Here is a 14,026-nt window from a genome sequence, read left to right on the forward strand (position 1 = left end):
TTGATGATAGCCAAACTTTACCTGACCTACAGGAAGTAGACTAGTGCAGAAGATGTGCAGAAGAGCAGTAGAGGCCACTGAACTGCTATTGGAGTGCAGCACTTATATTTGTGAACAACAATAAGCTGATTTTTGAGTGTAATCAACTGAGTTACTGTGAAAGTGTCCCAAGCTGGGACACTTCTTTTACCCTCTTAATCATCTGGCTTGTGTGGCTTTGTCCATTTGCTTTCAAGTAGGTGTTTTTGGTTTCTGCCTTTTGATTTTTTATTGTCTTTCAAGTTGTCAGGAAGATCAATCTATGGCAGATACCCTCCTTGCCACCTTTGTTTAGGTGAAACACATGTGCTATGATGTAGTTTCTTGTTACTCTCTCTATGCACAGCAATTCCTTTTTGGACACGTTTTGCAACAGTGAGTGAATGAATAGGGTGAGCTTTGCACAATCAGTTTTCCAGTTTAAATGGTGTACATTGCATCTCTCGGTGTACAATGGATAATAATATTCATTTTGTGACTTCGAGTGAGTGCTTGTTCCAATGGTTCTACCACAAGTTTCATCACTAGTGAAAAGGGTTTGTCTGTGTCATTTGAACTCCCCCCCCCTCCCCCTGTCCCCACCATGGCCATTACAACCAGAGTATCCCACCAATAGAAACTTAAAGTCAGGTCTCCTGCATTATTTACTGCCTCTTTTAGAGGAGCACCTGATTTTACTATGCTTTTTACCTGGTGTGAGGGTCCTAGTATACCTTTCAGTATTTGTGCACAGTCTCCTGCATGACTGTCATTTAATATTAGTGCTTCCCTTTCTTCCAAGAATTTTTACTACATAACGGTCTGTTGTTTCTTTTGTTTTTGTCTTGCATACATTCAGTGGCTGGTGCTTTTCAAGTTTCACTCATTGGCAGATTGCTCATACACGATGAGGCAGTTTGTTCACTGTGAATTATTTTTTTCTTAAATCTTGTACAGTGTTAAACTATATATTTTGCACCAAGTCATGTTACAGGTCTTTTAGCACTTTTTGGATCTGTTTCATATAGGTCTACTGACACATTATGTAGCACTTTGTTTACACATGAATTATTTAGGTACAGGCCTAAAATCACAAGTGATGCTAGATAACAATGAACTTCTTGCTATATATGGCACTACTAGCTTTTGAAAAACACCCAAACATACAGAAAAATTGAATCATTGGGAAAAAAATAAAGTGCTTTCTTTTTAGATCCAAAGGAAACACCACAATGTCCCAGTAAATGCTAGATATGTGTATGATGTATTTATAATATTTTTTTGATGATAAATTAATGGCAAAAATTATGGATAAATATAATATTTACAGCACACAGAAAGACCCATAAACCCATACAAAACATTTGATTGCACTGTTCATGGCATTCAGAAATTTGTAAACATATGTGCTTCAGCTCTTTGGCTCCTTCTACCCACAATTATCTCTGAAATGATCATATAGTTGTTGATTTAGTAAAATGAACAGTGTCTCAGGGATACTTTGAGAGTCTGCTGATCATTTTGCATTCAATGACAATATGAAGCGATCAGACCTTGATATTCGATATCATAGCAAATAGTACAAAATTAGGCCTATGATTGATCATGTGAATAGAAACTGACTTTCAGATGCAATGAGTGAGTGAGTGTTAATTGATGAGCAAATTTATGTAACCAAAGCAAGGCACCATATGAAGATGTATATGAAAGACAAACAACATAAGTGGGAGTATAAACTTTTTGTTTTTGTGCAGTATGTCAAAGTTTGTATCTCATGATGGAAACATAAATAAGGACAGTTGCTTCCTGACACATCAATAAATGAGAGAGATATGCTCTCAAGAAGTTTCACATGCCACTGCTACTGGAAGGTTACTTGCTTCAGAGCACAGCACCAAATTCAGACTTTCATTCATATGTAAATGGCTTGTTTCCAAATTAAGTATTTTATACTGTTCAAAGTTTAATAAAGTGATTTAATATTTTCTGTGTTTTAGTGCCCTTCCTACCTCATCAAGAAGTAAATCTAGGCTTGCTACAACATATTACAGTCACAATGAGGATGTCTTAAGTATATTTTAACATGGCACTAGAGGAAAGATGAACATACTAAGCAATAATCTAAATCTTGTGGGTTGTTGGAGTCCAAAATAATTAAGAAAAAAAATTAAAAGAGGCTCCAGTTTGCATTTTTCACTCTGCGGCAGTATGTGCCTCATATGAAACTTCCTGGCAGATTACAACTGTGTGTTGGACTGAGACTTGACGCTAGTTAAAATTAACAGGTTTGAGCAAAGTACACACTTAAATCTAGAATTGCTACTGGCCAAGGATCAAAAATTATTATATCTTAAGTGTAGAATAAATATCACCACAGTCTTAGTAAAAGGGGAAGAATCTCTGAAACTAGTATCCACAACTCCAGGTATACAAATGGCCTTTTAGTAACTTAATGATCAAATCATAGATTCTCAAGAACTTCACTTGGCCTCATGGAATTGTTTTTAGTACAGTTTTCAATCTAATTTAACAGAGGCAAGCATAATTCAATCATCATCTAAAATATTCTACTTATTTCTGGTAAAGGTTGTTGTGCCATCTAAAGAGCAAATAGCTTAATGGATGGGGGGAAAAAACAACCAATAGTGCCACCAAATAAAGCAGATCTCTTTCTGTGAGACTAAAACAGTGAGGAAATATGACTTAAAATTGGTCACAGCCCTCTAGGACTTAAAATTACATCATCAAAACAAGTTTTTGCTTCACTGAAAAACATTTTTGAAAAACATTTACACTAGACATAACCCAACTTCTCCGCGGGAGAGAGTTAAGCACATGCCACAAATCTTATCAAAATTATGTTAAATGGAAAATGGGGGAGCACAGAACAACTACAAAAATTAAAAAACCAAGTGAAAGGTCAGCACCAAGCTGCTTCAGATACAATCATCAGTAGGCGTTGGAGACACATCTCTGGAGAAAATACAAATGTCGGTCACAATAAACATAAGGAAGAAGAACCAGGCTTTTTCCTTGACCATGGAACCCAAAGAACACATTGATTTGGTGGCCAACAAAATCCTGTGCTGAAGGTGCTCCAGTCATCTACATCTAGTGCAGTGTGGAACATGACTAGAAGACTTCACTAAATCATGACAAATTCTCTGGTAGGAACTGAGGTACTGCATCAACAAGTACAGACATGTAGGACTAACCTGGCCCAGCACAGCACATCAACAGCCATACTGCCCTGCACTGAGAGAACTGAACTCCAATGCTCACGCCATAAAAAAAACGGTGTGCCGGAAATGCTGAGCAATTGCTCTGCAGAAAGTCCCTGTGTTCTACCCAACACACCATCCACCATAATCACCCAGTCGCAACTATCCACTCTGCCTTTTCGCATGACACACCTCCTCTCTTCCACCAGAGAGAAAAACCAAAGGCCATCTAAGCAGCAAAGAATGTGCTCACCTCACTGGGCACTAGCTATTGAAAACTGAGCATAGCCTAGCCTCCTCCCCCATAAGCTGTTGGGGAGGGAGGTTGGTAAGGGCAACCAAAACAAATCACTCAATATTAGCTGGTTTAACCTGACTGATATGTACCCTTTGCATGTCATCAGATGCTTCATCCTTCCCTTGCACCGTGAGTGGAGACCTCCAAGATGTGCTAGGGACCAGCAAAACATGGCATGAACTTACTGGATATCTCACCAACTGTGTCTTAATCTCCAAGGTTGTAAACATTGACCGCCTACCTTAAAATTCCATTTTGTGAGCCATGGCAGTGTTTGCTCTTGGCCTCTGCCAGTTATCCCTAAGAATCTTAAGTGTGGTATAATATCCACGATATATATATTTAAAAACAAAAATTCCAAGACTTACCAAGCGGGAAAGCGCTGGTAGATAGGCACAATGAATAAAACACACAAACACACACACAGAATTTCGAGCTTTCACAACCGGCGGCTGCTTCGTCACGAAAGAGGGAAGGAAAAGGAAAGATGAAAGGATGTGGGTTTTAATGGAGAGGGTAAGGAGTCATTCCAATCCCGGGAGCGGAAAGACTTACCTTAGGGGGAAAAAAGGATAGGTATATTCGCGCGCCGCGCGCGCGCACGCACACACGCGCGCACACACACACACACACACACACACACACACACACACACACACACACGCATATCCATCCATACGTACACAGACACAAGCAGACAAAATATGTCTGCTTGTGTCTGTGTATGTGCAGATGGATATGTGCGTGTGTGCGAGTGTACACCTGTCCTTTCTTCCCCCTAAGGTAAGTCTTTCCGCTCCCGGGATTGGAATGACTCCTTACCCTCTCCCTTAAAACCCACATCCTTTCATCTTTCCCTCTCCTTCCCTCTTTCCTGAAGAAGCAACCGTCGGTTGCGAAAGCTAGAAATTCTGTGTGTGTGTTTGTGTGTTTTATTTATTGTGCCTGTCTACCGGCGCTTTCCCGCTTGGTAAGTCTTGGAATCTTCCCATGTGGAAGTTTCTTTCTATTATATATATTAAAAACAAAGATTCCAGGCGGGAAAGCGCCAGTAGACAGGCACAATAAAATAACACACAAACACGCACATATCAAGGGTTTGTGTTATTTTGTGTGTGTTATTTTATTGTGCCTGTCTACCGGCGCTTTCCCGCTTGGTAAGTCTTGGAATCTTTGTTTTTAATATATTTTTCCCATGTGGAAGTTTCTTTCTATTTTTATATATGTGATGAGTGGAATATGAACGTGTGGAAAATTATGTAACACAATAATATTCACTCAATTATGTAATTATTTCTTAAAAAGATGACAATTATGTAAAAAAGGGACAATATTTGTCTCACATTCTTTTAATCTATGTCATTCTTTTGTTTTGTTTTGTACCCTTTTGTCGTCTTCTTCTGATGTACGTCGCCGACGCAAGTTGAGAATCGATTTGAGATCTGTTGAATGAAAATTTAATGTAAAATTATTGTAGTTTTATGTTCATTTGCTGGTAAAAAAAATAGAGCCACATGTGTTAAAACTATTTATGATTAATCATTGAAAACTCACTTCCTCTTTTAATTATAATTTTGTATTAATTGTTTCATCATAGCTACAAGATGCACAGCCATTGTTAGTTGCGGGATTATATAGCAACTTCGTCTATACTTCTGGTCGAAATATCAAGTGTTTGTGTTAAACTAATTTGCAAAACAGTGTTAATAATTTTTTTGGTGGCATCAACTTAAAAGATTAATTATTTATTGAGTTAAGGAAAATCTTAATTGAAAAAGAAATCCTCTATCTTTTGTTGGCCGCCATCTAACTTTTATCCAGCGGCAAATTTAAATTACTTGAAACTGCAAACAATATTCCAATGTGGAGGAAATAAATGTGCACCGGTGGTACTGAACTCTATTTATACAACAAAACAAAAATTAATCGAATCATACTGCATCTTCTAAGAACAGTGCTGATGGTATTTATTGTTGAACAAGATTTCATTGCTGATGTATGAGGCCAAAATTAAACTACGCACGAATCACGGAGAAAAATATTTCTGGTAGCATATGTCAGTGTTGTGTGCGGGTGGTATTCTGTGGTTTCTTTTCATGATCAATTTGCTAAGAATAATTAAATCCATTGAAGACAAAAATTATAAAATCTCTGATGTACGATCTGTAATTTTAGTGATATGAACATAACTTACAGTCAACATTATTACACTATGTCAGGTGGAATTCTTGTGCAATTTGAACAAAATAATTATCCGGGAGAAGATGCAGTATGAATATTGCATTATACATGTGTATAATATTGTCAGTATCATTTACAAAATCAAATCAATGCAACTGCTAAATATCAGAGTGAATTCAAACCACAGAATACCATAGAGAATCATATCATCCATATTCATTGCATTTGTCCATGTTGATGACACGCAAAACCGCCACACTGCCAGTGCTAAACGCAAGCATCAATGAAACCAGGCTCCTTTTTTTCCCAATATAGTATAGTCTTTCATCCCTCTTGCCTATAATTTTTCGAATTATGTGGAGAAACAATGATACCTCAGTACAGGCTATGATTACAATGAAGTGATCACTCCAAAACACATTTTTAAGGCTACTGCAAGCTCTCCCCTAGGGAGGAATCCTTGTACCCTTTCTGTTTGAATCTAGTGTATGTCAAGTGATCAAATGTGACAAAGTCTTTCGAAGTGTTTGTGAACCATGTAAATGAGGTGGAACTTGGGAACTAGTAGCATTTACCTCAGTGGATGTGGAAAACTGCCTAAAAACTAAATCAAAACCCATCAGGCAAATTCAATCCAGAGTGGGCGCTTTCTCCCAAGCCTGTTTGTCCTCAGCTACCTGAGTGTGAACAAACTTTGTACATATACTCTCAGATATTTTATGTTTTATAATCTATTCACAGCATAAATCAAATAACAGCCTCTGTGGCTGAGAAATCAGCATGCCTGACTGATAGATGGGAAATCCACATAGGAGTTCTGGTATAGCTAAGGGTCTGTTCTCAGTTGAACTGAAACATAGCCCATCAGACCTTCTCACAGCTGTGTAACTGTTCAAAGAAGAAATAGTAGGGGAGGGAATGAAGATGTGGCAAGAGAGAGGCAAGTGTTCTACAAGTGCTACATTACAATGGAACTTAATTTAGTAGCAATCCCGTTATAGCACTACGCATAGATTAACATTTTGTCTTACATTTGTCACATCTTACTTACAAGTGTTTAATTTATATAACTTCCACACTTTTACTAAAGAACATATTACACATGGAAGCAGGATAAAGTACATTACATATTTCTCTCATAAATCACACTACAACTAGACTGAGGATCCCTTCAGAGAACAAGAATGTTATAATTAAAATGTTTTCACACACACACACACACACACACACACACACACACACGCGCGTCTCAATACTAAGTTAAAACTGCTTTACCTTGACTACATTGGTTTGTCAGAAAATGACACCACACAGCAAAATCATGTAAATTAAACAAGCATAATGAGTAAAATAATCAGGTTGAATATTCTAAATAAATTTGCATGGGCTTTGCACCCATAACAATACATAATTAACTGTTATACAGAAGTGGTCAGGTATTTACGCTTAAGTGCCAAAGAAACCAGTATGGGCAATGCATACTCAATTACAGAGATATGTAAACAGGCAGAATACGACACTGTGCTCGGCAATGTCTATATAAGACAACAACTGTCTGGTACAATTGTCAGATCAGTTACTGCTGCTACTATGGCATATTATCAAGATTTAAGTGAGTTTCAACATGGTGATATAGTCGGCACACGAATGATGGGACACAGTATCTCCGAGGTAGTGATGAAGTGGGGATTTTCCCATGTGACAATTTAATGAGTATACCGTGAATTTCACGAATCTGGTAAAACATCAAATATCCGACATCACTGCGGCCAGAAAAAGATCCTGCAAGAACGGGCCAAATGACTGAAGAGAATCAGTCACCATGACAAAAGTGCAACCCTTCCACAAACTGCTGCACATTTCAGTGCTGGGCCATCAACAAGGGTCAGTGTGTGAACCAATCATCGATATGGGCTTTTAGAGCCAAAGTCTCACTCATGTGCCCTTGATGAGTGCATGACACATAACTTCATGCCTCACCTGGACCTGTCAACACTGACATTGGACTGTTTATGACTGGTCAGACAAGTCTCATTTCACATTGTGTTGAGTTGATAGACGTGTATGGGTGTGGAGACAACCTCATGAATCCATGGGATTGTTCACGCTGGTGGAGGCTCTGTAATGGTGTGGGGCATGTGCAGCTGGAGTGATATGGGAACCCTGACATATCTAGATACAACTCTGACAGGTGACATGTATGTAAGCATCCTGTATCATCACCTGCATCCATTCACGTCCATTGTGCATTCCAATGGACTTGGGCAATTCCAACAGAACAAGGAGACACTCCACACACTGAGAATTGTTACTCTTCTGAGTTTAAACACTTCCGCTGGCCACCAGACTCCCAAGAATATTATTAAGCATATCTGGGATGCCTTGTAACATGCTCTTCAGAAGAGATCTGCACCCCCTCATACTCTTACAGATTTATGGATAGCCCTGCAGGAGTCATGGTGTCAGTTCCCTCCAGCACTACTTGAGACATTAGTTGAGTCCATGCCTTATTGTGTTGCAGTACTTCTGCATGCTTGCAGGGGCTCTACACAATATTAGGCAGGTGTAGCAGTTTCTTTGGCTCTTCAGTATGTGTCAGTACAATGCCACTGATTCCAGGATGATTTTTTATTCTGCAGTTCGACCTCCCTGACAATTAAACCTGTTTGCTGTATCATGACATGAACCTAGGACCTTTGCATTTCATGGGCAAGTGCTCTACTGTCAAATATCCAAACATAACTGATGATTTCCCTTCACAGTTTTATTTCTGCCAGTACCTCATCTCTTACCTTTCAGACTCCACAGATGTTCTCCTGTATACCTTGCAGGGCTATCATTCCTGGAAGAAAGAATACTGCAGACACACATTTTAGCCACAGCCTAGGGGATTATTTCCACAATAAATTTTCACTCTGTGGCGTAGCTTGCTCTGATTTGAAACTTATTAGCAGATTAAAACTGAGTGCCAGACAAGGATTCGAACTTGACACTATTGCCTTTTGGTGAGAAGTGCTCTACTGACTGAGCTATCTGAATATGACACTTGACCCTACCTCATAGCCTTGCTTCTGCCAGCACCTCATCTCCTACCTTCCAAACTTCTAAGAAGTTCTGGAAACAATCCCACAGGCTGTGGCTAAGTCATGTCTTCATATTACACTTTCTTCTAAGAGGGTTTGGCCTCTAAGGAATGCAAGAGAGCTTTTGTGAAGTTTGGAAGACAGGAGATGAGACATAGGCAGAAGTCAGCAGAGCACTACCCACAATAGGTAAAGTTCCCAGGTCCAAGTCCCGGTCTGACACACAGTTTTAATCTGTCAGAAAGTTTTCCTGTCATTTATGTTTCTCACCATCTGATTTCAGTTAGTCTGAAATCCCAGTTAATGTTTCCACCACAGCAGCAATTCATGTGAGTATAGAGTTTGCACGGAAAAGCTGCAAAAAGTGAACTGGCAGATGCCTGAACACAGATCACAGTTATTCTGTGAAAACCTAGTTCAATAACCTTTGAATTAAGTAGATTCTCCTATGTTTCCCTTCAAGTAGGATTGCAATCAGAATAAACCAACTGCAGTATACAGAGCAATTAAAACATTCACTCTTCCTGCACTTCATACACAAATAGAATGGGGAGTAACCTGGTGGTTTGCAGGGTATAGAATTAGATAAAGAACCAATAACTGGTGGTCCCATCTACCTTCCAATTTCAATTTCAGTGATTACATGCTATGAATTTTGAATTATATAAACGAAAATAAACATGCATTTTTGGGAATTTTCAGAAGTTACCATTGTCATTCGCATAATCTGTGAGCAATTTATAGTATATCGGCATTTGTGATTTAGTTACTGTAAAAGATATTCTAACTAACATAATGTGTTACATTTAGTTTTCCCTTAAAGAGAAGCAGCCCTATATATTAATCTCCATTTAATGTAAATTAACTCTGTTTTTGAGTTTGCTAATAACTGTAATAATGCTAAAAATGTTTTAGTAAACTAGTAATTTTTACCACAGGTTTTTTTGTTGCCTTAATAGAAATCTCTTTTTTGCATTTGTTTCAATTCCTGTAGGGAATTAGCAACTTTTGTGCTCAACAGAGTCAAAGATAATCAGTGCAGTTAATTTAAAGTTATTTGTTCCTTGACTTGTAACACACTGCACCAGCCAAAATGCAGCTCCACTGTGAATGCTGTTCCTGAATACAGGATGAGTTGGTTGACATTCTTAAGCAACTCGAAATTGTGCTGACTACTGTCAAGTGATTGGCAGATGCTGCAAATTGATGTTTTCGAAAAGCTCCCAAACAATGTATAACTGTGATACCAGCACCAGAGGTATCACAAATACTATCCTCTCCTTAGGATCCTGTATCCTCTCCAGAAAGTACTGGATGTGTCATTACTTGTCCACTTGACTGTGAATAGCATGCTGAAGGCAGGTCTAGGTATCCTGCAGTACATGGTGGATGGGGACCAGGGAGGACTCAGGGTGTTGTACTAATATTCCTAACCATCAAGTCTAAAGTGCTGTCTTTCATTGAAACAGAGACAGTCTAACTCACTTCACCTTTCTTTGGGGAAACTTGTTTTTTCCGGTGTCAAGGGGAGACAAATGTAAAAGGGCAGAGGTCTATTAACAGTTGGCAGTTCAAACATACAACAAGCGATGGTACCCCTTAGGGTAATGGCAGCAAGGGACAGGGAAGGACACCAGGTGCAATCAGTGTGTATGCCTTGTGCCTCATTCAACATGCTGAAGAGGCTATTCCAACAGCCATTGAGGGAATAGGGCACAACCAACTGCAGACTGTGGTGCATGTTAAAAGAAATGATGCCTATTATCTGGGATCCGAAGTCATACTTGGTCATTCCAGCAACTGGCAGATAAGGTTGAGAAGACTATCCTTGTGCACAGAGTTTCAACAAAGCAGCATTATTCCCAGAATTGATTTTGGCCCTTTGGTTCTCAATCGAGTAGAAGAACTGAACTGAGACTTCGAAGGTTCTGTGACAAGCATGGCCTTGATTTCCTGGACTTGCACAATGGGGTTGAGGACTGTAGAATTCTCGTAAATGGGTCGGGTGTTGACTACACACCAGAGATCGTTACTCAGGTAGCTGACCGTGTGTGGTGCACACAAGTGTTTTTTAGATTAGGCAACTCTCCATCCAACCAGATAATGATAGCTGTAGGAAAGCAAGAAGTATCAAAGATTGGAAGAAATGCCTCCCATAGGTGAATGTATTAAAATCCTAATGGTTAACTGTGGAAGCATTCGCACCAAAGTGACAGAGTTTGAGGTGTTCATGAAAAGCAGTGAAGCTCAAATAATGCTGGGTATGGAAAGCTGGTTGAAAACTGGAACTGTTACCAGTGAGTTTTTTGGTGAAAACTTAAATGTATATTGAATGGATAGGCAAATGGGAAATGGAAGTGGTGTATTTGTTACAGTAGACAAGAAACTCAAATCCATCAAGACAGACTTTGAAGCAGCAGGTGAGATTGATCAGGCAAGACTCAATATCAGTGGTGGGCAAAAAAATGATAAAGAGATCCTTCTATTGCCCAGCAAACTCATCTCCTGATGTAACTGAAAACTTTAGAGAAAAACTCAGTTCACTTGTAAATAAGTTCCCCAATCATACTGTAATCATTGGTGGAGACTTTAATCAACCAACAACCAATAGGGAAAATTACAGTTTTGTTAGTGGTGGGTGTGACAAGACATGCTGTGGAATATTACCACATGCCTTCTCTGAAAACTACTTTGTACAGATATTTAGGGTGCAAGTATATTGAATATTTAGGATGTAAATATATTGAATAGACCTGACCTCTTTGAGAATGTCCACACCAAAACCAGTATTTGTGGTGTCTAGGAAGCCTACATAATCAGTTTGTTAGACAAACATATTAATGAGTTTTATTACGATAAGAAAAGAGACAGTACTTAACTTTTGCAACTACACAGATGTGTCACAAGCAAAGGGCAATGAATAAAATAAGCAATCTTCTTCAGTGTAAACAATTCCAAGTCTGTGCTACATAGAAAGTACAAGCGAAGTAACTAGTGTTGACCCTTTTATCCAAGTCTTTGAAAAAAGCACAGATCACAGTTATCTACATAAGAAATAGCTCAGTACGCAGTACAGTTGAAGATGCATGGACATGTCTGAAAAGAGTAATCACAGAAGTTGGAAAGAAAAACATAGGTACAAAGAAGGTAACAGTGAAGAAACAATGGGTAACATAAGAAATATTTCAGCTGATTGATGAAAAAAGGAAATACAAAAATATTCAGGGAAATTCAGGAATATAGAAACACAAGTCAGTGAGGAATGAAATAAAAGGAAGGGCAGGGTATGTAAGATGGCTGCATCAAAAATGTGAAGAAACTGGAAAAGAAATGATTGTCAGGAGGACTGAGCATATACAAAAGTGAAAACAGCCTTCGATGAAACTAAAAGCATGGGCAGTAACATTAAGAGTGCGAAAGGAATTCCACTGTTAAATGCAGAGGAGAGAGCGGCTATGTGGAAAGAGTACATTGAAAGCCTCTATGAGGGGGAAGGTTTGTCTGATGGGATAGAAGAAGAGACAGGACTAGATTTAGAAGAGATATGGGTCCAGTATTGGAACCAGAAATTAGAAGTGTTTTGGAACACTTAATATTCAGTAAGGCAGATGGGATACATAACATTCCATGACAATTTCTAAAATCATTGGGGTAAATGGCAACAAAATGACTATTCACATTGGTGTGTAGAATGTATTAGTCTGGCAATATATGATCTGTGTAATAACTTCAAGTTGAACAAATGTATGTCAAGGAAGACGCAATACATGAAAGCCACAGATCAAGTAAACAGAGTAAGACGTGTGTCACTTTAACAGTCAAATCATAAACGAGTCCAAGTCTAGCGGCCCCTGGCTCGCTGGCCGCTTAGGTGGCGCTGCTGCTGCATGGCTGGCAGACAGCGCCGCATGTAGAGGACATGCGTAACTGCGCTGCGGCACTTTGAAAGATCGGCGAGTTACAACACTTTTCCCCCCTTTGAAGTTTTTGCACAGGTCTTGATGTAGGTGGCCTGTAGATTGCTAGCACTCATAGGTGGTGTTTGACGGGCCGTAAAGTCTTGAGGAGGAGGCTCTCCGTACGGTCGGAAGTGCCCCCAATGATAACGGGTCGAGATGACAGGAGATGTTGGGGTCGAATCTGCTGGGGCCCCATGCACCAATCTGCCCATTGCGGCAAGTCCGGTTGTTATAACAGGAGACATGGGTGATGTGTCTGCGTCCGTAGGAGAAGGAGGCGAGTAGAGTTGCTCCGACAGATGATGGTCATCTACTTCCTGCACGGGCATGTCTCTTGGTGGTGTCAGTTCTTGTGCTGGCACCGATATGATGGTGAGAGGACTGTGTTGTGAGTAATGAGAGATTCCAGTACCCCGAGTGTCAGGTAGAGCTGAAGGTGGTGTAGCAGCATCTGGAACAGACATTGCCGGCACACGAGGCCGAAGCTGGTCCGAATGGTGTACTGCAACACCCATGTCCATCTGGATTTCATACAGGTGTCGGCCATGGTGTCGTAAAATGTGGCCAGGACTCCATTTTGGCCGCCTGCCATATCTCCGTACCCATACCAGGTCGTCGGCGGTGAACCGGCCAAGCAAAGGCATCTGCGGCCGTGAGGCAGAAGGCCACAGAAGATAAAGTAGTGTAAAGGGGTGTCGGCCATGTAAGAGCTCAGTCAGGCTGTGGTTGCCCATGGGGGTGAAACGGTAAGAAGCCAGAAACTGGAGAAGCGCATCATAAGCATTAGTCAGGAGTTTCCTCATCTGAGCCTTAAATGTGCGGACCAGTCATTCAGCCACACCGTTTGACTGTGGATGGAATGGAGGGGCCGTGACGTGCATGACGCCATGACGGGCAGAAAAATTTGCAAAATCGGAAGAGGAAAATTGTGGACCATTATCAGTAACATGAGCAGAGGGAAGGCCTTCCAAAGAGAAAATGCGAGCTAGAGCATTGGTGGTTGCCTTAGTGGTAGGCGACATGCAACGGACAATGAAAGGAAAGATAGAGTAGGTGTCAATAACGAGAAGCCAATAAGTACCTAAAAAAGGTCCCGCAAAGTCAGCACGAATACGCTCCCAGGGCTTCTCAGGCAAAGGCCACGGTGACAAAGTTGACTTCAGGGCGGCGGACTGTGACACACAAGGGGTGCAGGCAGCGACCATGTGTGAGATTTCAGAGTCGATGGTGGTCCAGTACACATGACAGCGTGCCAAAGACTTTGTG

At 40.2% G+C, this 14,026-nt stretch overlaps 1 protein-coding gene and 1 long non-coding RNA gene across 2 annotated transcripts in view; both read right to left on the reverse strand.

The window, feature by feature from the left end:
* LOC126341482 (uncharacterized) overlaps positions 1–14,026 on the reverse strand; it is a 159,672-nt gene that overhangs the window by 29,754 nt on the left and 115,892 nt on the right. The gene's annotated exons all lie outside the window — the stretch shown is intronic.
* Positions 1–14,026, reverse strand: part of LOC126341466 (uncharacterized) — a 49,001-nt gene that overhangs the window by 21,145 nt on the left and 13,830 nt on the right. Inside the window, exon 2 of the mRNA XM_050001776.1 lies at positions 4,921–4,979. Within this exon, the coding sequence (XP_049857733.1) occupies positions 4,921–4,979 (59 nt within the window). The remainder of the gene's footprint in view (positions 1–4,920; positions 4,980–14,026) is intronic.

The sequence above is a fragment of the Schistocerca gregaria genome, chromosome 1 (genome assembly GCF_023897955.1).
Source record: "Schistocerca gregaria isolate iqSchGreg1 chromosome 1, iqSchGreg1.2, whole genome shotgun sequence".
In the NCBI taxonomy this organism is placed as follows: domain Eukaryota; kingdom Metazoa; phylum Arthropoda; class Insecta; order Orthoptera; family Acrididae; genus Schistocerca; species Schistocerca gregaria.